The 25,894-nt window shown below is 42.6% G+C and overlaps 1 protein-coding gene across 3 annotated transcripts in view; it reads left to right on the top strand.

The window, feature by feature from the left end:
* The window catches only part of TMTC1 (transmembrane O-mannosyltransferase targeting cadherins 1), a 253,746-nt gene that overhangs the window by 142,912 nt on the left and 84,940 nt on the right, over positions 1–25,894 (top strand). For all 3 annotated transcript variants that reach the window (XM_045811777.2, XM_087855736.1, XM_045811776.2), the window contains one exon: positions 18,810–18,931. In XM_045811777.2, coding sequence (XP_045667733.1) covers positions 18,810–18,931 — 122 coding nt within the window. The remainder of the gene's footprint in view (positions 1–18,809; positions 18,932–25,894) is intronic.

Genomic DNA, 25,894 nt, shown 5'->3' with positions numbered 1-25,894 from the left:
CCTCCTATTCATACCCTTATTCACTAGGATTGCATTCGAACTTACATTACGTGATGTAGAGAGCAATCTACAAATCCATTGTGGCGTTGAATTCTTCGTAACAGTGAACTTTAAAGTGAACTAATTTGTTCTTACTCTTTGTGTTGAAGATAATCACTCTGTTGGAATGTAGGTATAGTAGAGAGAAAGAGTATTTAAACCCTGAAAGCTTATTATTCCATTCTTTTTATCGATAGTGACTGTTTTTGCACCGGGAGAACCACAGGCTGAAAATGCTCTTAGGGTTCTCATTAGGAGCCCTGCAGACTGTATGTCAGACTGTTGACTTGCAGTAGGGATATGTATCAGGAAAGCGGCCAGTATAATTTGGATTGTTGGGAGGAATTAATACTGTTGGTTCTACTCTTACAGTTGCCCCTTTTCCCGTCCTCTAATGTGATTTCCCTGCATTACAGAGGAAATACCACTGAGTCATATTTAAGAGTGATTTATTTGTTATTGATTCTTTATTACATTCTCACAGGGTGTCTTGACATTCTAAGCATTTTTTATGTCTTTTATAATCTTGTGGCATACTTGGAAAAGTAAAACCTGAGGAAAAAAGAGGGTGGTTAGTGACGCCTGACTTTCCCATAATGACCTCCACAATGAGATGTCTTTGAGAATGGACCTTAGGCAGTGGAGGGTCCCCTCCCTCAGGTATGGAGCTTTCAGAACTATTTTTTGTTAATTTGTTTGGGTCGTTTCATCTTTTAGTAGAGGTCACCGTTTTTTCCCAGTCTGTTGTTCGTTCCCAGTCTGTCATTCCCTTGAAGTCAACACAAATCATAGGCCGTGTCTCTGAGCCCTGGAGAAAAGTTAAATTCTCAAGTCTACACGGGGATGAATCTGCAGCCTGGCCAGGTGGGGTGACCTCCGGCATCAGCTCGGTGGAAATGGTGGGGTGGGGTGGGGTGGAACTAATGCACCCCCTCACTTAGGGAGGGGCTTGTGTTTATCTCAGGGACCTCCCTTCATGCCTGTTCCCAGCCTTGCCCGTGCTTAGCCTCCATGCTGATCTGAATCAAGCCCCCATCAACATTTCCAATAAAAGAAAAGACAGGTGTCTGATGGACAAATAGAGATTGTGAGCCTTAGATCTCTCATTGAAAACACCTCACACATCACAAGGAGGTCAGATTAGAATGAGAACCACTGTTGGAAAGTGACTATTTATTCATTGATATTCTTACTTTTTTTTTAAAAAAAGAACTGGAGCAGCTTTTGGGAATAAATGCAGTACAACGGAGGAGACCAGGAGATGGAAAAACGTGTGTGTGTGTGTGTGTGCGCGCGCATGAGAGAGGAATGAAATCGTAAATATTTGGGGCTTTGCTGGACATACAGTCTGTCACAACTGTTCACCTCTTCCACTGTGGCATTAATTAGAACATTGTACTACCACAGACCCAAGCAGTTGAACTGAATAGGCTTTCAGATTTCTGGAAATTATTTTGCGTTTAGTTCAGCCAGATGATAGGTTAAGGTATTATCGTGGCACATGGGTCACTGTGGAACAAGTCTTTTCAATTCCAGAATAGCCATTATGGAACCTGGTAAAATCAGCATCTTGGTTTAATATACCAAGTGGTAAAATAAAATTGAACTTGAGGAACGAAGATTGCATTTAATGGTGAATGGCTTTGTGCCAAAGTTGATTCTTTTTTTTCCTTCTGGCCTGCATTTCTCTCTTCAGTTCCCATTTTCTGCAGACTCCATGCTCTCCATCCTTTTCTGTGCTCTGTTCGTGAAAATCCTCTCATGCTATTATAGATCCAATCTTTCTAGCCCATTTATAACCCATCCAGTTTGTCCCGCTTTGGGACTGTTGCAGTCGCTGACGGGAGAAGTCCTAACGATGTCTCGGCGTGGTCCATCTGTCCCTGACCACCAGAACCGTGGGAGTAGCCCATGTCTGGGATGTCTGTCTCATGTTCGGCTTCTCTGCCTGCCACCATTTTACCCATGGTGGTGACTCGTGCTACTTAGGGCATAGTTTTTCAGGTCAGAAGCTATAGTCGACTTTGGCCTTTGGGCCGCACGCCAAAGCTGAAATTTTTGTTGATACCATTTTTCTGATGAGAGTGGGAAAATAAGCTGACCGCTTCATCACAGGCAGTGTTGGAAATTAGAGAAGTGGGATTTGTACCTCATTGTAAAATGGAACCTACCGAAAGATCCACTGTGACTGCCTTTTCCCACATCTTCTGTCTCTTTTGCAGATGTTTATTGAAATTCTAGTTGGTTAATATATAGTATGATGCTGGTTTCCGGAGTAGAATTTAGTGATTCATCACTCACATGACACCCAGGGCTCCACACAGCACGTGCCCTCCTTACTGTATGATACAAATTGCAACTTCTGGTCTGTCATCTAATTTCATTTGGTAGTCTCCTTTCAGTTCATGACCACCATTCTCAAGTGGGAGCCAGGTCCTTTCATGCTGGAGGCAGCCCAGGTAACGCACGTGGAGGAAAGCTGCTCCGAGTTCGAGATCAACAGTTTCTGAGGCTGGGAGGAGGGAGGCTGGAGTAGAGTGATTAGCACTGACCTGAGTACGAGGCCGGGCTCTACCAGCCGTGTGGACTCACCTCATTCAGTCATGTTCCTGCACCATGGTGTAGGGTCATTGTGAGGTTAGCCAGGGCAAGCCACATAAGACATTCAGCACAGCGGCCGGCACAGGGGAGGCCCTGAGTACCTGTCAGAGGTCCTAGTAGTCCTTATTGTCATCATCATCATTGCCACCATTATGAAATTATCACAGATTAAAGTCAGGAGCACAGTTAGGGCTCCTGTTTTTATTTTCTAAGACTAACCCTAAAAACTAACAGCAAAAACCAAATAAACGTAATCCAGCAGGACCCACTTTTTGATTCTATTTCAATATACAGTCATGCTTTACATGATTAAAAAAAATACTTGTAATGCCACTGAAGATTAATCCCTGCGCCAACCTCCAAACCTCGTTTTATCCCCCATCCTATGTAATAGAGGTTAAATTCTTGACCTAAGAGCTAATGGTAGTAACATACTTCCAAGTTTCTAATGCTTCAGCTTATTTTGGAATTTGGAAGTGGGTATGTTCAACCGTAACAGAAGGGCAGAATCCTAACATAAGGCTATTCTGTTGGTTTAAAAAAAAATGTTTATCAAGGGAAAGAAAATAGTGGCAAATATCACTGACCTATTTATAAGTGAACATTGGTGTTATCACCTAAACCTCCTAAGTATAGAAATAGCATAGAGGATTTTAAAGGTGTTTGAAAGTTTAGCAAAGGAGGCAGAATGTAAGAAATCATTTTCATTTATCGTTGCTGTTCTTCAAACCTTTTCCTGTCATTGCTGGATTTCTCCATTCCACTCAGTGGTGACCATTGGAGCAAAATAGACATTAGAAATGCACCTTTTTATTTGGTGGCTACGTAAAAATCAGAGGCCCTTGAGCAAAGTCTTCCCCAGGCATTCCTTTCTGTCCATTATTAATGTCAGATGCGAAGTCATTCTCCTGTACCAGATCTGAACCTCACACAAATCCTTCTCTCTCCTGTTCTGTGTAACGTACAGCTCAGTGGTACCTGCCGTGCTTTGCTTGGCTTTTGATCTAGGCCTGGTGGGAGTTTTTCCACATCATTAAATAATTTGTTTTATTCTTTGCTTTCACAGGTCAATTACATTTTCACAAGTCACACTCTTTAATAAGAAAATGACTTACCTACCCTTTGATGTTTATACCTTAGTTGGAAGACTCTGAATTATTAATGGAAGAATAGTTGCATAATGGGAAAAGGAATTTTCAAACATCAGTAACAGCTTTATTTCTTTTTCTTGATTGTATACTTTATGATTCTTGGCAAGATTTCATAGTTGGCGTTATTATTGGCTTTTACTCAGAGTAATTGCCACCTTTTGAGTGATAATCTTAACACTTAAAAAAAATTTTTTTTTTAGTTTTTTTAAGTAGGCTCTACGCTCAATGTGGGGCTCAAACTCACGACCCCAAGATTAAGAGTCACACACTCTACCGACTGAGCTAGCCAGGCACCTCTGTAATCTTACCACTTTTTTTAACACTATTTCTCTTAATGATTCATACTCTCATAAAAGCAGCTCATTTCTACTTAGCCTTACAATGCTTGTTTTTAAAATCTTAACAAGGTCAAAAGACGTTTTTGAAACTCCTAGAGTCATTCTGTCCTTTCTGTTTCCATTCAGAACATGAAATTTCTATTTAAAGGAGCATACCTTTTTTCATCTTGTTCTAAGAAAACCAGGAAATATATAATTAGGACTCTCAGAGATAAAAGCAGCTACAGCTACCTCTGAACGGAAGGTCCATTGGAAATTGCTATCATATTGGAAAATACAAAGGAGACCTTAGTGATTGATTGCCACAGTCTTTAGATGGTTTGCTGTAAGTACAATGCCCAAGAAAGCCTGTAAAGGGGTAACAAACACAACTTGGGGGAGAATAACATACGAAAACCTTGGAATATTTATGTTTACACCTGCTTTGCCTAAAGAGGCAGCAGGAATATTAGAAAGCAAACAAGTTTGTAATATGAACTTTAATGTTTATATAATTGTGTTATCAGACATCAAAATATTGGTGGTAAGGTCTTCAAACTTCTTTCTGAATCTAATAAAAATAAATGAAACAATGTACATGGTACCTGGCATTGTTCAGGAGGGAAGTGCTGTGTAAATCATTCACATATAGATGTCTCAAAGTCAACATTCCAGAGTCTAACTCCTGAATGTACCCATTCACTGTGTCCCCCACAATGTTTGCAAATTCACTGCATTCTACTAGCCACCCAAGCCCAAGCCAGAATTCTTGGGGTTCATTGTTTCCTCTCCGTCTCTCTCCCTCTCCCTCTAATATCATATCCAGTCTGTCAGTAAATACCGGCAAGTATATTTTCACAGTATATCTGGAAATTGACCATTTCTCTCCCTCTTCACTGCTGCCATTCTGCTCCAGACCATCACCATCTCTCATCTGGATTGTAGCCAGAGCTGCTTAACTAGTCTTCCTGCTTCTGCCCTCTGCCAGTGGTCCGGACTGTTCTCAACACAGCGACCAGATGATTCTTTAAACATGTAAGCCAGAGCCTCTCCCTCCTGTGCTTAAAATCTTCCAGTGGCTCCTTACTTCTCTCAAAGTAAAATTCATAACCTTTATAAAGGCCCTAAAGGTTCTGCGTACCCATTATCTCTTTGTTCCTTCCTGAACTCGTTGCCTACTCTGCAATGAGTTCCCTGGACTCCTCCACCTCCTGCAAGTCTTTGCTTAGTTGCCAGCTTCTCAGTGAGGCCTACCCTGACCACCAGGTGAGAATTGCAACCCACTTCCTGCCCACCCTATATGGCAGATTACCCTTTTGTCAGGCTCTCTCGCTCTTTCTCCCTATCTTTTTTTTTCCCCCCTCTCTGGAAGGGCAGGGATTCTTTGTGTCTGTTTTGCTAACTGGTGTACTCCAAAGAACTTAGAATAGTGCCTGGAAAATACAAAGGACAGAAATGCTGAGTTCTTTAAGTGATTGCTTCTAGGCACCAGGCCCAAGGAGACTTACAGCGGCGGCAGCAGTGTGCGTTTGTGGAATGACTGAATAACCAGTGACCATGTTTTACCAAAAGCACCATTACTGAGGATGGGAAAGTTTTCAGGACTACCTGGACAAGGCAAACAAACGGGGGGTGGGGGGGGCGTTTCCGATAGTACCCCGACGCCCCTGTACGTTCCGTGTCTGTCATAGGAGGAGGTCAGGGTATGAGTAGCATGACCAGTCACGCTTAGCGGCCACGTATGCAGCGGTGAGATAGAACTGGAGACTGGTCTTAAGAGCTAACAAACTGTTCAGAGACAAGCAGGATACATTTGTAGGGAATATATACATGCAGAATGGTGCGTTCAGAGAGGAAAAGCCTAGAGGAGGGCAATAAGATAGAATATTAAATATTTAACTTACTGACCACTCACTGGTTCCAAATGATATGCTGAATATGGAGAATAAAGATAGGGTAAAACCCAGTAACTGCCTGAAGAACTTGGTTTTCTTTGCTTCCATTCCATCCCCCCGCCTCTGAGAGAATTATCCTTCCAAATACAGGTATGATCTAAACATGCCTCTGACCTGCCAAGAAACCTTCCTGCTCTCAGGACTTAGGCTGGCTAGAGCCAAGACCATGCAGCCGTGTGACTTGATAAAGTTCTTTAAACGTATAGTGATTTTCTACACGGAAAATGGCAATCAGCTACTGTACATCTACCAAGAAAGAAGCGCAAAACAAAACAAAACGCGTTTCAACTGTAGCATAAAGGCTATGGCTGAGCATCAGGGAAATTTTCTGTCTGCAGACAGTGAGGTCATTTCTGGTACTGCTTATAGAAACTCCTAAGGCGGAAGCTTTTCCTTTTAACTCCATCCTGCTTGAGCAGTTTATGCCATCATTTTTCAGAGTATGTTCTAGCATCGCACAGGTCATTGAGTAAGGTTGCTACTCTAAAGATGCTGCATTTCAGAAGCACTGAGTTTTACGAAGTTCAACATACTTCCCTGCTGGAGGATTTCAGAAAGCCTCAGCTGTGCTCTAAGCAGCCTTTTGAGTTTCCAAATGGGGTGTGCAGTGAATGGCATTTCTCAAATTTATTTGAATTTGGAAGCCCCTTTTTAGGGGCTTCTTGTAAATATGCTATGGGAAGCGTTGACTTAAATATTTGAGGGCGGGTGGAGAAGTGAACTTTAGAGAGTCCATTTTCTGGGTAGCATTTAAACTTTTTTTTTTTTTTTTTGCCTTATTTGTACTTTCAAGAACAATAGCCCCCCCCCCAGCATAATCAGACGAATTTTCATGTTTATTATCCCTTTAGCAGTCAGTACCACTTGAAAAAGAGTTCCTTTGAAACCATTTCTTTTAGAGCTAGAGTTCACAACCCGTCCGCAGCAAGAGAAAGCTAAGATCCATGGAATCTCGATGTTCATTGTATGGAGGCCATCATTTGAAATGCGTATGTGGGCATTTGATAGGACACTGACTGACTGCTCACATTGGTGAGGGCTGAGAGACGCTACAGGGCTTCCGTAAAATGTAACAATTTGGGGAAGCAAGTGTCACCTCGAGCCATCGGTATATTAAGTGGCAGTTTCAAAGGTAAGACCAAAGTGACACCACATACATCTCTCCACATGTAGTTTTTCTTGTCTCTGGAGAAGGTTAGAAATTCTGTCTTCACCTGCTTAGCTGTTGATTTACAAGAAGCCACTTGACAGAGTACTCCGTCTTCCCTGACTAGAAAGTGAATGGTTCTTGCCCCAGCATATAGGTCCTTTCAGGGGTGGTTCTTGTGGGAAAGCTGGCGGACAAAGGACTTCCTTGAGCTCCATGATAAGCCAGTGTGTGCCTGTTTGCTAATAAATGGTTGCACTTTTGGCAGAATGTTCTCTAAAACTTGCTTTCATTTTTGTATCCCGTCTGGGTCTAATTGCCAGAGGCCACCAGTATTTACAAAAGGACCTGGCAACTTTAAATGGCCAAATTGGCTTCATCAGTTTGTGACTCAGGACTCTGGCATTTGGTATTAAAAAGTGATTAATTAGGAAGAACATTTATTAATGTCGGCCTCTCTGGCATTGCCTTGAAAATTCTCTCCATTACAGTCTACCACAATTTCTTTTGATTTGGGGGACTTTGGCAGTGAACTCTCGTTTTTTTTGCCTATTATAGATTTAGGTCCTCACTATGACAGTGTTTTCACTTGGGAATAATTCAATGCCAGGGCTTGTTGGAGAAAAACTTTTACTGTTTTTCTGTCTAAAACATTTATTCTCTTACCTTGTAAGAATTTCCCAAGGAAAAAAAATGACTCCTAATTAGTGATTATGTGGTTAAGTTCTTTTATTTTTTTGTCAAGCCTTGTGTAGATACATTGAACTGCTTCTCTCTTACGTGCATGTTGGAGATTTGCGTTGTTGATGATGTGGTGGAAAGCAGTCCTTATGAAACAATGATAATAGGGGTTTGAATTTCTGAACTTGGGATTACAAGCACAGATCTTCCGATAGCATTGCACCCTGACAAACCTGTAACGAATTGAAAATATAGGTCAAAATGCGTTTACTACCCCTAGCCTGCCGAGCATCATAGCTCAGCCTCGCCTGCCTTACCCCTGCTCGGCACCTGCGTTAGCCTGCAGTTGGGCAGAATCCCCTCACACAAAGCCTGTTTCATAATGAAGTGTTGACTCTCCTGTGCGGTGTTCAGTCCTGTACTGAGACTGAAAGACAGGGCGGTTGTCACTGGACCTGCCCTCCTGGATGACCAGGAGCTGCGTGCGGCTCAGTGCCCGGTACCACGGAGACGACAGTACCATGTATCGCTAGCGCAGGAAAAGATACGGATTCGAAATTCAAAGTACGGATTCTACTGAATGCCTATCACTTTCGCACCATCATAAAGTCAAGTGTATGTGGCACCATCATAGAGTCAAGTGTATATGGAACCATCCTAAGTCAGGGTCCATCTGTATTTAATACTGTTTTAAACAGGGCCTTTGTGTCCATCCTTTGTTGCATTTATAAGTCTATTAAATTTGTCCTTAAATGTGGCGGGCTGCCTGTGGTCGGCAGGCTGTTTGAATGCCCGGTTGAAGGGGAGGGAAGAGCATTATTTAATCATGCCGGTTATTTGGAAAAAGCTTTTCAGTGATTTCTGATGAAACAAAATGATCCATCAGCTTTTATCACCAAAATGTCTCAGAAGCAGGAAGTGGGTCTTACGCAATGAGATGCAACATATTTTAATTATTTTGATTTTGGATGAGTACATGGATGGATAGCAGGATTCGAATCCACTTATTAATAGTAGTTCCTCTAGGAGCTCAGCTGTACAAGTAAATCTCACTTTTTTGTTGTTTTTACCTATTAAGAAAGAAGCTTTCTAGTGCTGCCTCAGTGGCTCAAGTCCGTTAGGCATCTGCCTTCCACTCAAGTCATAATCCCAGGGTCCTGGGATTGAGCCCCAAGTCAGGCTCCCTGCTCAGCGGGGAGTCTGCTTCTCCCTCTCTCCCTCTTCCCTTCCCGTGCTCGTGCTCTCTCTCTCTTAAATGAATAAATAAAATCTTAAAAAAAAAAAAAGAAACTTTCCAAATCTCTTCTTACTTCGTATTTCATACACTTAAAGTAAGCCAGGTGTTTCTCTGAGATTTGTTTGATAAAGCATGTGAATTATTGTCTTTAAGAAATGCTGCCCTAAAATATTTGGATCTTTATTATGGGAAACTGTGTGGGATTTTTGTGGTTCCTTCTTATTTATTTTAGATTACAGAGGCAAGGTACTGTCTCCTCTGTGACAGTCCCGAGTAGATGAATCATACTTTTTAGTGAGTGTGACTCACTGTGTGAAAAAGTATAGCATCTTTTTTTTTTTCTAAACAAAAAAATAAGTCTGTGCCATCCTGCTCTGGAAGATCTTGGCGGAGGACCTTCTCCTTAGCAGAAGCATTTGAACAGTAACTAGCTAGAAACGAATTCTGCCCGGCACGTACGCTCTCATAGGAATGAAACAATTTATGAAAACGCATCTAATTTATCCTCTGCTTCTGTTTGCTCAAACAAATGAATTCATCAAAGCTAAATTCACTCATGACTTGGCTTCCATGGCTAAATCCATCCCGGTCCCTAATTGAATCCTCACAGAGGGGAAAAATTGGTTAATTGTTCCTGCCTCCCTCCCATGCTGGGTCACCTTATTGAGTTACGGTTCTTGATCCAGGATTTGGGGGCCTTACCTGTGTCATCTGCATTTTGCCAGCCAAAGCTGGATGCCGTGAGCATGACCAGTGCCTCTAGGCAGTAGACTCTCTTCCCCACTTTGTCGGGACAGGCTGCGGGCACAAGACTGAGCTGCTGTCGACATTTCGCTCCTTGCTTCCCACAGGTGTCTTGTCTAGTGCGTCATTGACCCTCCTCTGGACAGGGCCCCTCCCCTGAAGTCAAGGGTGTCTGATGGTGATCCTGGTTCCTCTCCCCCTCCCCCTTCCTCCTCAGCAAGCTTTGATCTCAACAGATAGAAACACACATCTCTTCGAGCAGCACCACTGTTGATGTTCCAAATCCACCCTCCTGAGTAAATACTCTTTCCATGTATATGTTTTGTTGTTGTTTTATATATTCATATATAGTATTTATATAGAGAGATCTCTATATATCTGTATATAGAATACATATATATATAAACTTATATAAACAATAGATATAAAGAATAAGTGGTTGTCAGATTACATTCCTGGAAGATTTATGTGTAAACAGTTCGTAAACAGTTGCATCGTAAAAATGGAAGCTTAAAGCAGTAACAAGTTATAGAGCATGTGTAGATATAAAATTTAGAAGGTCTTTGTGCCACTTAGTTTAATCATTGTGCTTCTGTGGTCGTTAGAATATGCACGTCCTCTTATTTTCCTTACTAAGAAGGGCAGTTTCATCACATTATTTGATTTCTTACGTCAAAGATGATCATTACTCCCCCCTCGAGACTTCTCAGGTATAATTTGGACTTACAGTTCAGTAACTAAGAGCAGTCCACTACGTGACGTCTTACCCTGTGGTGTGTGGCCGTCAAGGATGTGTCCATCCTCCCGGAGGCCGGCTGTCAGAACGAGGGGCGGACCACCTGAAACCGTTCATTCAGATCCAAGACTTGCACGTATCCTCGGCCGCACGTCCTGCTGCGTTCTGTAGACTTGCGTCTGCATCAGTCTGGCCGAGTGCGTCAGGGGTGCCTTCTGTCACAGGCCTCGATGTGATCTTCCAGACTACCTTCGCAGTGCCTTGCTTGCTCACCCCCAAATTGCTGGGTCTCATCTGCTGTCAGTGTATTTCTGCTGCAAAACCAGAAGCAGTGAAGGGCTGAAATCCCCCCAGTGTGTGCGTGTGTGTGCGTGCGCGCGCACACACATGCACACACACACAGGCTTTAGGGTGAGCTAGACCTCAGTTTGAAACCCTTGTTTCTCACTAATTATATCAACTTAGATCTGTGACTTAAGCCCTTTGCACCTCAATTTCTTATCTGTTCAACTGGGGATAATTACCGATGTTATAATATTATCATGACGTTTCAGTGGGAAAATATCAGCCCAAGGTCTGGCATATGGTTTGTGTTTGAGAGATACTTGTTTCCCTATCTCCTCTACCGTTTACAACTTACCAGGTGCTTTTCATTGCCCCCCCACGTGTCTCCCACGTATAATAGCGCACAGACCGTAATTACTCAGATGGGACCTTCCGTCTTTCTAGGCTTTCCTCCTCACTCTTAAAATATACAGCTTTCTAGTGCCTTTTCTGTTTCTGTTCAGAAGCACAGTTAGAGATGAAGAAAGTTCACATTTTTTACTTCTCCCATGTCTCCAAAAATTCCTGTAAAGAGTTTCATTCTCATCAGGGAAAGGTTTCTTAAACAATGTTTTCTCATTTACTTAATTCCTTTTTAACTCCCTAAGTGAATGGCATTTTTTTTTCACTAGACTGATATTTACCAGTCATGCCTTTTCTAAAGTGTCTTTTCTTATTTTTCTTTAAACACTTTAAACACACACGCAGAACATAACATGCATTTGCAAATAACGCTCCGACTTAGTTTATCCTCAATTAGAGTGAAGTAATCTGAGAGCTTCGCTCTTCCACCTGATTTAACTCTGAGACGTACTTGTGTGCCCTTGTGAGATAAGGAATTTCAATCTCAGGAACTCGTGTTGGCAAGAAGATTCAGACTGTTGATTAAAAACAAATCAAACAAAACACAGTGCAGAAAAACGGAGTTCAGAACCAAAGACCAGAAATCGAAAATGTCAGCGTATGAACGCCCTGATTTTAATCTGCCTTCGGCTCTCTGTTCATCAGCGCATCTGGCTATGTTTCTTAGTGAAGAAAAGCTTGGCAGGGGGAAAGAGCCGTGTTTAAATTGGCTCGGAGAAGACACAGTGTACAAATCTGCTTTTGTCTCTGAGGGGGTATAATTTCTTCATTCATTTCCCCTTTTAAAATTTTTGTCCTTGTGCATTTACGAGTACATTTGAGAGCACGTGGAAGTGAGGAAATGATCGCCCCAGTTCGAGCCAAGGCGAGTGTGGGTTGGCAGCGATGCTGTCGAGATCCTGAGCCCATGCCATTTTCTGTCCCACCCAGCTCAGCGCATCCCATCGATTTCAGACTGGGAAGAAAAACCTTCCCATGGTAGCTTGCATGCCTACATGTGAGACGTGAAGAGGGTTCATGTCATGGGAGGACTGTCCTACCTCTCGCAGTGTGGCATGTTGGCCGTTGGGCCTAACTCAGGCTCCCAGTTGGATATATAGTCACCAACGAATTTGGCCACTGTGACTGAGGCTCTGAGAATCAGCTTTTGGGTTTCTTACTCTCTCCACCTTTAAGACTGCCCCAGGATTCCTCCTGCCTGCTCCGTTGCTCTTACGGAGTTTAGATTCTAGGTCTTGTCTAAGGCATAACAAATGGTCTGTTGTGTTGGATATCCGCAATAGCAGTAAAAATTCCAAACGTCCTCTTCAGCTATTGAGAGATCGGTCTCAATGTCATTGGCCAGATAAAAAGCTCTCTCAGGTTAGTATTTGTCTTTACTGTTTATATTTATTTTTTTTAAGATTTTATTTATTTATTTGACAGAGAGAGAGCCAGCAAGAGAGGGAACCCAAGCAGGGGGAGTGGGAGAGGGAGAAGCCCGACTCGGGGCTCAGTCCCAGGATGCTGGGATCATGACCTGAGCCGAAGGCAGATGCTTAACTACTGAGCCACCCAGGTGCCCCTGTTTTTAGTGTTTTTATACAACATTTAAAATTTTCTGTAACCTCAGTGGCCTTAAAAAGGGTGCTTTAGCCACTAGCTGACACATAATGGAAATGCAACAGTGTAAGGACGGGACCAAGGCAAGGGTGGGCTGGAGCACCTCTCCTCCCAGCTCACAAAGACCAGGGTTCTGACCCTTCTTGGGCATCCGCTGCTCTGCTTCCATCCCTCCATAGCCTTCCACTCTGAGCTGATCTGACGGTCAGGGCCCCGGCAGGAAACACACGGCAGGGCCGAGGGGGTGACCGGAGAGTTTATGAAGGGTCCGTTTGCAGTGATATGGGCAGGATGCGTGGAGCCAACATGCACAGCGACACCTGCCAGATGACCTAAAAAGGCAAAGGACGGGACTGTCACCGGGGGGCAAAGGGATGAGAGCTGTGACCATCGAGAGGAACCCCAGACAGGAGCTATGCCTGCAGATCGGTGACCTGAGCCACTGCCAGACCGAGGAGGAGGAGGGAAGGACTGTAAGATGCAGAGGAAAACACAGCCAACAATGACAATCAGGTAGACGAGAGGTGAGGGCAGCTCAGGGGGAATAAGCTTGAGGTACGGTGGGGCAGGCCCCAGACAGTATCCTCTTGCCCCAAACAGCCAAGCTCTTTCTGTCCTTCTCACTTGGCACTTCCCATTCTGGTCTTGAAGTCATCCTTTGTGGCTGCTGGGTTAGTGCTTGGGGCCCAGTTCTCCGTTCATTTAATGCAGCCCGTGTGATCGCCATCCTCGAGAGTGTCTAAGGGCTTTTGTAGATTTAAAGTTCATGGTGTTTTAAGTCAGCCGAAGCCTCTGATTTGCTCAAGTGGAGACTCACTGATGCATTTCCTGTGGACAGCTGGAGGGGTGTTGGGCCAGAAAAGAATTCTTAAAATGTACAAAGGAGAGCTGAAGTTGTGTGCAGCCTTGAGAACTATTTCTCCCAGAAATATTGCCATAGCTCCTGGCACTGGTGGCGATTATGGTTAGAGCTATTCGTGAAGGTCCCAAAGGTCTGAGACCTAGGACAGTTCACAACAGCGATAGCAACACCTCCACAGAGTCGTTGTGAGGTTCACTCATTGTTTAAACTTGCACAAATTTGGATTGGCCACCGCAGGGTCGCCGTTCGGGAGTCGCTTAGCCAGAGAAGGAGCCTCAGTCACCGCCCGGCTCCGTGACTGGAATTCAGAACAGGCCCCTCACAAGAGGTGAGGCGGTGCTGTGCAGTCACGAGGGAGTCCAATCCATTAAAACACTTGTCTTCCATTAAAAGGAACTTTCACAATGACAGTAATAGTAAACGATTGGATATCTTAATAAAGTATTTTAAAACTTAGAAGTGAATGCCAGGGAAGTGAAAGACGTGAGCGCACAAGCCGCAGGAGCAGGCAGGACGGAGCGGTCGTGAGTGGCGGTGAATGGCATCAGGGCCGTGCGGAAGGTTGTGTGCGTGTCCTGCTACCGCAGTACCGGTGCGCAATCCGGCCAGACCCTCCCAGGATGCTCTTGGCTGCTCAGACACCAAAGACTTCTCACCCCACGTGAATGTTGCGAGTACCGTGTTTCAGAGGGTTGCCGAAAGTAAAAGATTTCCTGGACGGGCGGTCCCGGAGAGGCTCTGCTTGAGAACCCGAGGGCCGGGGATGCCGCTTTCATCGCTGAGCTTTCCTGTTGCAACACGTATGAGCCGAATGCCAGGTCTGAGTGTGCCAGGTATCCAGGTAACAAATTCAAATGAGATGGTGACTGCCATCAAGGAATTCATAGTCTAATGGAAGAAGTAGACCCCTACACAGGAAGAAAAAGGGGCGCCGAATACATACTGGCAGCCACGCCGGTTGTCAGCTTGGCAGACGCCTGACTCCTGGGGCTGAAGAGGGGAGCTCGACTGTCAGCAGCTTCTCCGAAGATTGATAAATGAGATGCAGACAGCGAGAGCCCAGCACTGCCAAATAAATCTGTAGGATTGAATTATAACTGTGTTATAGGTAGAACTCTGAGAACATACTCGCACCCTAAATGCACTGTACCATTTTCTTGAAAACTGTAGAGGTGGGAGAAAATATGATAATAATTACAAAATGAGGGGGCGCCTGGCTGGCTCAGTCGGTAGAGCATGGGACTCTTGATCTCAGGGTTGTAAGTTCGAGCCCCACGTTGGGTGTAGAAATAATTTTAAAATAAAAAAAATCTTTAAAAGATTACTATAATGAAGTCCATACTCTGCCTTTCTGGAAGGGAACGGTCAGCAGTGGATGTTGTCTGTTTTGAATGGGGCGGGGGGGGGGTCCTCTTCTCCTGAACACACACCCCTACCCTGCTGTCCACAGTGTACGTGTGTGTATGTGTGTGTCCCCTTATCCATGCCCTGTGCTTTGAAAAGTGAACTGAGAGCAAGAAGAAATAAACCAGAAACTGCTGGGCTAGACTTGGATTCTGGAATGACATTTCCTCTGAGGTCACTAACAGTCCTGAGAAGACCACTGCTCTTCCCTTACTTAGCTGCTTGGTCAGATAGGTGGTGTGGAGACAGAGCTGAACAACTCTCTGGGCACCTCAGAGAGGTGTTAAGAGGTCTTTATCTCTTTGCAGCTCAGGGCCATGCTTCTCGGCATCGTTCCAAGCCAGAAAAGAGTCAAACCTACCATCTGTCATGCTGAACCTATCACACATTTTTCCTACAGACATAATAGGTATCAATACCCTTTCTTTTGCTTTACTGATCATTAAGTTAAAGCTCAAAGAAATAAATGAATTTCTCTGAAGTTGCACCAGACACATAATGCATATTATTAATAGCCATGTGATTATCTCTTTTAATTTTCATGTCTTTGTACCCCCTACTATAATTTGAATAAGTAAATTTCCATTTGCCTCTATTCCTAGAAATTGAATGTACTCTGTGTACCTTGGAAAGTCACAAATTTTCTCTCCCCCCCCACTCATATTTTGTGTGGGTTTCTATTAGGCTGAAACAAGCTTTAAATTATTTAGCCAGTTCTGTCACATCTGTGATCCACAACATGCGAAATTGGATTCCCTCCCACTCTTTCTCATTCTAGGAAATTCAGCCGTGTCCATGACATTTTCCCCTAACTTTACAACTTTCTGCTTGGTTGATTGACTTGCTGTTTAAAGAAATACAGTTCTGAATATTTTCTCTCTCTCTTGACTGAATGAGGAGGAGGGAAGACAAAGGGTATGATCATCAATTTAATTTGAGAATAAAGAATTTGTCATGAATATTATTTTTCTCAACACAAAATAAAATAATAACACTCCATTGAGTTTGGGTGCTGTGCCGCTGCCTTCAATTGAATTGAACAAAAAGCTCCCCAGAGGCCCAGCCCCTCCTCTGCCGGTGACCTGCCCTCCCATCCCAACTGCAACCAAATTTGTCTGCCTCCTAAGCATTCATTCATTTTTTCAAACTCAGGTCATCGCCTCCACCAGGATGTCCTCCTTAACTTCTCCCCTTCTTGCATCCAGTTTTCTCTCTTGCCCAGTCTATCTGTTCACTAACTGATTTATTCAACAAATATTTCTGAGCACCCATTAAGTGCCAGGCACTGAACTAAGGACAGATCATGCACCAGCGGACGCAGCTGACCAGACCCCTGCCCTCCTGGCTCCCAGTCTCCTGGGGAAAACAGACATTGTATAAAGACAGGAAACACACAGGTAAATGTATGGTGACAGTTGGGACGATGGCCGTGAAGGAAGTCAAGGTGCTCTGGGAGCCTGAAGAACCCGGTGGAGGAACAAGGAACACACGGTGTTTTGAGTTTTCAGTTTGCATGTCGGTCTTCTGGAGGAGGCTGGGGGCTCCTTGAGTCTCACCCTCATCTCCCTGTCCCCAGCAGTGGTGAGCTCCTCAGGGGTCCTGCCCCCTGCAGGGCTGGGAGAGGGAGGGGAGGGGCACGGAGTTGGGTGTCTGCAGGTCACCTGACACCTGCCTCCTCCCAACCTAGGGGCTCCTGAAAGCACTGGGGATTCTGCTGCGTAAAGGACATACACACACGCCCCCCAGAGTGAGGAAGGCAGCCTTTGCTCATTAAAGAACATGTGAGACTGGGGGTGTGGAAGTGATGCCTCCTTCACCTTCCCAGTGGGGACTGTTCGCTCATAACCTTGAGGTTGACCAGAGAGGTGGTTCACTGGATGTAACACTATCCAGGGACATGGCTAACGGCCTGGTTGGAGTTCTGTTTATACTCTTTTCTTCTTAGTTCTATAGGATTAATAAATAGAGCATACTAAATTATCTTCAGAAATTTCTATGGGACAATATGCGAACTCTTTTATAAAAAGTATTTCACCTTTTGACAGGCTTGAAAGAAGTAGTTAACCATAGCTAAAAAATAAAGGTGCGTCTGTAAAAGTAGAATACCGGCCCCCTACTCAATGATAGGCTGAGAGTTCCTGAGGAACACTGGACAGGACACGCATTTTCTGGGATTCATTTTCAATTTTAGCAAAGAAATACTGGCTCTTGATTCACAGGATTCTTATGAAGGTGTTATTCTTTTTAAAATTATGTAAACTTCAAGTTCTTGAGATGAAATGTACTTTGTAAAATTCAAAGTATAATCTAAATTAAAAAAATAGGTTGCAGCTTTTAAATATAATGAACTTGCTACTTTTCTCACCAATTTTTTTTCTCAATTTTAGTGGGTCAGAGAAAATATAACATCATCCTTTTGCATCCATTTCAGTTGAAGGCTTGTTATGAAAGCCTTTTTTTTCCCTTTCATCTTTTAATTGTAAAGAGTATGGTTCCTTTAGGTAAAAAAAGGAGGTCATAACTTACAGAACCGTTAATTGTTTAAGGGAAATTGTCCAAATCGCATTTATTCATACGGAATTCCTCTCCAAAATTTTATTACTCTATGTTATAGTCAGCAAAACAAAGATCTTAATAAAGTCCAGGTGACAAATTTCTCAAGATGTTAAAAATCTTTTACTTTGTCCACTTAAAGCATTAGTAGTTTGTATTAGGAAGTTTTATTTATATTTTTAACTCTTTTATTTAGTCTTACACTTTTAAATGTTTGTAAGAAATACTTATAACTGTGATATGCAGAGTTCTGTTTGGTTTTCTTAAACTGTTTTAAGAGGAAAAAATAATGTCATCCGTGTATTAAGGTTTGTTTTAAATAGGCCTGTCTTCAAATGTGTCCATATCATAGACAGTCATGGAAATAACTTTTACAGTGTCCATCATAACAAATTATTAGTAATAAATAATTGTGAATTAGAAATGACAGAAAAATCTTGACAAATTAATATCTACAATAAATATATTAGAGAAAGGTGCTTTGTCAATTTAATGAATTATTGTAATGACTTTTGATGCCAAAAAATTTCATGGAAAAAATACTGGCTTAATTTGAGCTGAAAGTTTCTCAGCTTTAATGATCTCTCTCATTGGTTCCCTGAATTTTTACCATTTGCATTAAATTTCCTTTATGCCAAGCTTTATGCTAAGCTCCTGGTGAGCTTTGTGTAGGTTTGTTGTGGGTTTTTGTTTTTTGTTTTTTAATGCATTCTATTTCTGAGAGGACAATAATTCTCCATGATGCCTTAGTGAGCTGCTTTGCTCTCTGGAAACCAATTGCCTGGGGGGACAGAAATTCTGAAAGGGACCAGAACCAAGAAGTAGGGTTGCTGTAGGGCCGGCCCAGAACAAGGAGTAATGGTCCTTGATCATGTGTAATTATCAGAGGTTTCTGGATGGTACACGTGTGACTTGCCAAAGGTTTCAGCCCGAGGGCTTTCTCTGATGAATTCAGCACGCGGATCAAAGGGTTTGCAATGGTCTCATTTGTTCATTCCGTCAATGAGAACTTGAGAATGAAAGAGATGGTTGAATGCCGACTGAAGTGAGATTTTCAAAACATTAATTTGTCCTTCACTATTGTGTGTTTCAGAGACTGGAGCACAAGGAAGTTTTAGTGGGCTTGGTGTTCCTGGTTTTCCCGTTCATTCCGGCCAGCAATCTCTTCTTCAGGGTGGGTTTTGTGGTGGCCGAGAGAGTCCTTTACATGCCTAGGTAATTATTGCTCGTGATTTCCTCTTTACGAGACCTGCCTTCCGTCACCAACACGGGTAGTTCCAGAGGGACGGTCCTTTGCGTGTGTCACAATCGGGTCCTTGTGGAGCTGAGGTGTTTATTATCTTGGCTTTCACAACAGCCGCAGAGAGGTTTGGGGAGCTGGAGCTTGCCCTGTTCACTCTAGTTTGCAGGGGCCTGACCTCCAGCTGGAAGCTTGACGGCTAAATGTGAAGTATTGACTTGAGTGTATTCAGGATTTCAGGGGCAGTCGTTTACCCCCATATCTATGTTTCGTTAAACGTAATTGTAGTAATTTTCTAGAAATATTTGATTTGCATAAAATGTAATTATGTTAAGTAGTATGCATGTAATTAACTTCTGTCTTCCTTCTGTCTCCCATTCTTTCTTCTTTTAATTTAAAAATAGGTACAATCTCAAGAAAACTTGTCCTTGAGAAAAAAAATGGTTAAAAATTTTAAAGGGTCTTCAGCCATATGTGATTACATAATGCCACTTATATTTGAACTGTGCTGCAGCTTGTCTGTTCTCTTGTCTCACTCATCAGTGTTTCAAGGCCACATTTCTTTTCAGATGCCTGGAAATGTCCCCTGAGTGGTTCTGCCATTTATTCATTGTGTAACCCTGAGCAAGATATGAAGCTTTTTTGAACCGAGGCTTTCTCATTTTTAAAATAGGGATTTTTAGTAAACTTCCTAAAGTTAAGTAGCTTCATGAATGTTATATAAGAATGAACTTTTGTAAAAGACAGTATCCTAAACCAAAATATTATAAGGAAATCGTTATTTTTATTTACTGAGTTAGGAATTTTATTTTATTTATTTTTTGATTTTTGTTTTATTTTTGTTTCAAATTTTTATTTAAATTCTGGTTAGTTAACATACAGTGTAATATTGGTTTCAAGAGTAAAATCCAGTGGCGCATCACTTATATAGAACACCGGGTGCTCATCACAGGAAATGGCCTCTTTAATGCCCATCACCCAGTTACCCCATCCCCTCACACTCCTCCCCTCCCGCAGCCCTCAGTTTGTTCTCTGTCGCAGAGTCTCTTACGATTTGCTTCCCTCTTCTTCCGCCCCACCTTCCCTATGTTCATCTCTTTTGTTTCCTAAATTCCACATATGAGTAAAATCATGTGGTATTTCTCTTTCTTTGACTGGTCTGTTTCGCTTTGCATAACACGCTGTATCTCCATGCATGTCATTACAAATGGCAAGATTTCATTCTTGTAGCTGGCTGAGTTATATTCCTCTGTGTGTGTGTGTGTGTGTGTGTGTGTATACACATACATACATATATATACCACATCTTTTTTATCCACTTATCAGTCAGTGGACATTTGGGCTCTGTCCATAATTTGGCTGTTGTTGACAGTGCTGCTGTAAACATCAGGGCGCATGTGCCCCTTTGAATCTGCATTTTTGTATCCTTTAGGCAGGAATTTTAATTAACTTTAAATTTTATTTTTAAATTAATTTAAATATCAATAGATTTTAATTAATTGATATTGAGTTAGAAATTTAAAAACACATATAATTAGGAATTAATTTCATAACCTTTGATTACCCCCAAACCAAGTACCTAACAGTTTTTCCAAGTCTTTACAGCTTCTTGTTTCGACTTGGTTGAGGAGAGAGGCCAGGCCTTAATTTTCTTTGTCTTCAGCACCATTTGGGAAGGAGGTTATTTCTTGATAAATACTATTGGTTAAGGACAAAAATACAACACAAATTCTTCGTATTCTGTATTGCTATTAGATAACAGCTTATGAGACCTTGCCAATAATTGGGACTATGAAGGGCGAAGGGGACATCAGTGTGTGTTTTAGATATGTTTTTGCTTAGACCGGCTGGAAGTGGCTTCAGTCAGCTCTTCTCCGTAGTGCGGATGATTCCGAGTGGACTCTGTTCGTTCTTCACCTAGCAAGTATTCACAGAGCACATTTGCATGCTGTACTACGGTCTGAGGCTGCAGAAATAAATGAATCTTGGTGTCTGCCCTCAAAGAGTTTAACTGCTGATAAACATTAATTAACATAATTGTACCAAAACTTCTGTTGAACCTCTGTTACACGTCAGTCACTGTGCTAAGTGTATTCTATTTATTTTATCAGTTCGCTCGCATTGTTCATGTAGTATCCATAGCTCCTCCCTGAAGTCAGGGGGCCCGTGTTTGAATTCTGGCTTAAGCAGGAGTGTGATGCCTCAAAGCCTCACTTCCCACATCTGTGTAAAATGAAGACAATAGCACCCAACTCAATGAGACATCGTGAGCGTTAAATCAGATGATCATTTAAGTAACTTAGAAAGCGTCTTGCATGGTATGTGATCAATAAATAATGTGTGTTATCGATTGACGTCGGCTCCCTAGGTAGCTGATGCCATTACGCTGTTTCACAAAAATATAGCACCTGGGTGCTAAGAAGTTAATGACCTTTCCCAAGATGGGCAGAGCTGGAATGCAGATCTTTGTCTACCGAAGGTCCTCTCACCTTCCAGACTATTGCTTTCCTGGTAGTAACATCTTAGTATTCTTTTTAAATGAAAAGAAGGAGACATTCAGAACACAGTAATGTACTTTTAGCCCAGCTCCATTTGGTGATCAGGCCATGTGCTTCTAAGAGTCCTGTGATACAAATCTTCAGGAATCTGGGAGTCTGGGGGACAAAGAATTGCGTGTGCAGCAAACTTTCCTAATCCAGAGACAAGAGAGCAATTTCTGAGGAAATAAAGGGTTGGAATTTTAAACGAGGTTAAAATGTCATTTTTCTGGAAGAGCCCCTTATGTAAACATTATTAAGCCCATAATACTATCATCATCCATTTGTGGGATGTCTTAGTTAAAATAAGGGGTTCCTCTTGCCAGGGTAGGTGTATTTCCCTAAAACTACAGAATCATGCCAGCTCTGGCTCTTCTTGGGTGCCATATCTTAAATAGACCTTTCTCTGATTTTTTAAAAAAGATTTATTTATTTATTGAGAGAGAGAGAATCCCAAGCAGACTCTGCGCCAAGCACGGAGCCCAACATGGGGCTCGATCTCACAACCTTGAGCTCATGACCTGAGCCAAAACCAAGAAGATGATCAACCAACTGAGCCACCCAGGCGCCCCGACCTTTCTCTGGCTTTATTTCTTTTCTCTAAAATAGACAAAGTAGTGTCCTTGTCCTTTTTCTGCTAGGAATAAGCTCATTTGGAATAAAATGCACGTTCAGAAGATGAAGAAACCTCAATATTACCAAGAACAAATGCCTGCCTCTTAGAACCAGCTCAGACTTTGCTCCATTTTGCAAACTTGGTGCAGAGTCATCCAAAATCAGTGTCGGTGAGCTGGTTGTCATTAAAAAGATGACACTTTTTCTTGTCTCCCCAAGTACCTGCATGTGCGCATTGCAGAGTTGACATTCAGTCATCATTTTCCGAACGTCTTAGCAGCTCTTTGCCCAGCTACCCACTATTTTCCACTGAGACGGGCAGCTGGTCACTGCTGGGTAAAATCTTTTCCAGAGAAAGTCCCCCATTTTTCTAGAAAATGGTCAGTATTTATAATCTGACTGTGCTGAAGTCATTAGAGCTGCTGGAAGCTTCCTGGGGACCACAGAGAAGTTTGCATATGCTGGAGGCATCCCTGGGAAAGTGTAAGAACACTGGATGTTGCCTGTGGCATTTATTAAGGTTAGACATTGGCTTTGGCGATGGTGGAGAACATTTCCCAAGCCTTTTATACGCACAGTAATCTTCTCTGCGTGACTCTCCTTACATTATTGACCTTGACAAGAAAGAGCCGTTTTCCACAGCATCGAGTCCCCAGGTGCTTTGAGGAAAACATCTACACAGTGCCCTCAGTGGAAGTTTGATAATATCCATCGTCATCTTTATGTAGACATCTGTGTTGTCTCAAAACTTTAGCAAACCATAGGACAATGAAGTAAAAAGCTGGATTGGTAATTCTGAGGAAGTTGAACTTTCTACTCATTAAACGTTTGTTTCAAGTGATAGGGAGCCAAATCCTGCCCTTAGATTCCGTCCATAAGCACCACAGAAGTCATGTCCACCCTCACTGAAGCCTGGGTGACTCCCATCAGGCCCAGGGGCTAATTTGGCTATTTTACAAGAAAAACCCAGAATGAGTCAGACCAAGTGCTCTTTTATCCTGCCTTTATGCCTAACAATGAACAAGCCACTCAAATCTTCTGGCTTCTGTTCTCCCTCCATCCTAACTTAGATAAGACCCAAAATATCACCTTTCTCTCCCTTGCGCTTTGAAATCTGTGGATAAAAGGTACAGAAATAGGCTATCTATTTATCATTGCATGGCTTTAGGGTCAGAGTTTCACCACCAAAAGAAATTGGAATAATCTTTTCTTCTGGTGCTAAATGCCTATTTTGTGGATTTCCTTTTTGAACAGGCAAGAGAGTTTGGGGCTTAAATCACTTTTTTTTTTTTAACAGAAATTTTGATCTCTTATTCTTCTCTCCAGAGAGGCATATAATTTTATGGCTACTTTTTTTGTATTTTATAAAAACCACATTAGAATGCTTCAAAGGACTAAAATTTCTTTGAATCAGTGAAGCAGAAATAGTTGTTGAGAGCTCTCAAATGAAGTCATAGGATGTGATCAGATATCCATTTACATGCCAGATTAAGGGTGATTTATTCACTGCAGCGCCAAAGAGCAAATTCCTAAGCTACTTTAAGAAAACATGAATGAGTGGAGAGAGGAAGCAGATAAGAATAAATGAAGGCAGAAACAATATTGTGGATGCATTGATAAAAATAATTGAGGCCACGGAAGGAGAAGTTAGATACCATAATGTTGGAGGGAAGAAAGATATATAAAAAATTGCTCTACTCTTAGAAAGATGCCATTGGTATTGTATAATCCCTAAGCTTATGGACATATCAGACGTGGAAAATTGGAAAAATGATGACCCCCACCCCATTCATTTTTGATTTTGAGAAATACCTTCAAGTCATCAACTTGAGATGAAATTTTTAATCTTATACAGGTCGCTATGGAAGCAATACTGCAGTATTTCTTTCTCAGGATGCAAAATGAGAAATGGTACCTCGGAAGTAATACTACTTCTGTGATCTGATATTGGGAACCCCTTCAGATCAGCCGTCTCTGCACAGGCTTCTTCAGACTTGCTGGAGGAGAGTGATGATTATGAGAGTAAATCAGAGTTTTGCCAAATATTAAAATCAGAGCAGTCATTCAGTATCAACACAAGGTTACTTTAGCAAATCCAGTAGGAAGACGACTGACCTGGGAATCAGCACAGCCCCATCTGTCCCCTGTTGCCTGTCAGCCTTGGGGGACTCCCTTTCCTACCAGTAAAACCAGAGAGTTGGCCTTGCTCAGTGGTCCCCTAAGTGTTGCTTAGATCTCCACAACACTTTTCCCTGGTCTGTGGCCATATTGGGGGGAGGGGGTGAGGGGAGAGAGAAAGACAATGTAATGGGTTAGTCATAAAGTTTTATCATGCGTTTTTTTAAATTACGCCTTTCTTATATTTTTGGTATTAAAATATCCTTTCTCCTATGACAAGATGATAAGAGCAGCAGGGGATGCACAACCCTCCTTCCCCACCCAATTCCACTTTCTTGGAAAGGTTTGGGAAATCTCAAACCCTAGTAATCATTGTGCTACATGATCTCTAAGGTCTCTTTCAGCTCCATGGTTCAACTGTTTTATGATTCAGAATAACCTTGTGGAAAGCATGGATTTTTTTTTTTTTTCTCCTTCAGATTTTAAACAAAGATCTTTGTCATGCATTGGAATGTGACCACCTGTGTCTGCTCTTTTTCAACAGGATGGTCCCCTCGGGAAAGGGAGATGGGTCCTGTGGGGGAAGGGGATAGGAAGGCAGTACATTTGCCATGGGGACAGGCTTTCTGAAGGGCCCAGGGGTAGACACCAGGAAGTGGTTGGGAAGCCTCTGTGTGGGGTCTTTGCTGTGAGATAATGGGGTGTCCTCATAAGCAGCAGGAACAGCTGATGCTTAGAAGTTCACGGGGAAAGCAGCAAGAAGAAATGTATGATGTATGTCAGGAGGAAGCAGGCCCCCAGCAGCAAGAGCAAGGCCAGACCTCCCTCTTCAAGGAGCCGTTGTACAGGTAGCTTGGTAAGAGAGGTTGTAGTCCATGAGAACAGGTCTTGACGTTTGCGTGTCCACATGAAGTCATGGAGAGAGACTCGTTCATTCAGCTTAAGCCACGATCTAAACAGGGGCTCAAAGCACAGGTAACATTGCCCCCAAGGTGGTTGATTCTGAATAAAGAAGGTTGAGTCTAAGGCTGCAGCTGACAGGGATGGGACAAGATTGAACCACGCAAGAGGACATAAGTAACCCAATTTTAAGAGAGCCAAGTCACAAAAATCGTGGAAAACCCAGGAACCAGGCAAAGCCAAATACTCGTTTTTTTAGTTTGATTTTTTTTGTTTCAAATTCCCAATGTATAATACATTAGAGAGGTGGGAAAATCAGCTTGGGCTTGGCAAAGAGCCACTCCACTAAAAACCCAAGAAATAGATTGAGAGGCAGTTTTCAGTTACAAGGTCAAGTGTACCAGGTCTCTGACAAAATATGTGTGTAAGCGTGCCTATGTGTTGGCTGAATTACCCAGAGCTACTCAATTATTACTTAGTTTTAGCTCTGAATCCATGTTTTATGCGTTTCTATCATGCCATCTTAAAAGGAGGTTCTCTTTTATCATAATGAGTGCAGCGAGGGAAAAGGAGAAATGCAGCGCGCTATTACACGAGGGGGCAAGAAAGTGATATCACCAAACGATCTGGAGAGAAAGAGTGAAGGTCAGGGATACCACTGGAGAAGAAACAGTGGGAAGATCCAAGATTTGAGTAAGGAGATAAGTCTTCTTACTTGAGAGAAGTATTCTAATGCTTTTAAATATGGCGTCTTCCACGTTATGCGCC

This window comes from Ursus americanus, chromosome 25 (genome assembly GCF_024610735.1).
Source record: "Ursus americanus isolate L20-20 chromosome 25, mUrsAme1.1.p, whole genome shotgun sequence".
NCBI classification, from domain to species: domain Eukaryota; kingdom Metazoa; phylum Chordata; class Mammalia; order Carnivora; family Ursidae; genus Ursus; species Ursus americanus.
This window is presented reverse-complemented; position numbering and strand designations above follow the sequence as displayed.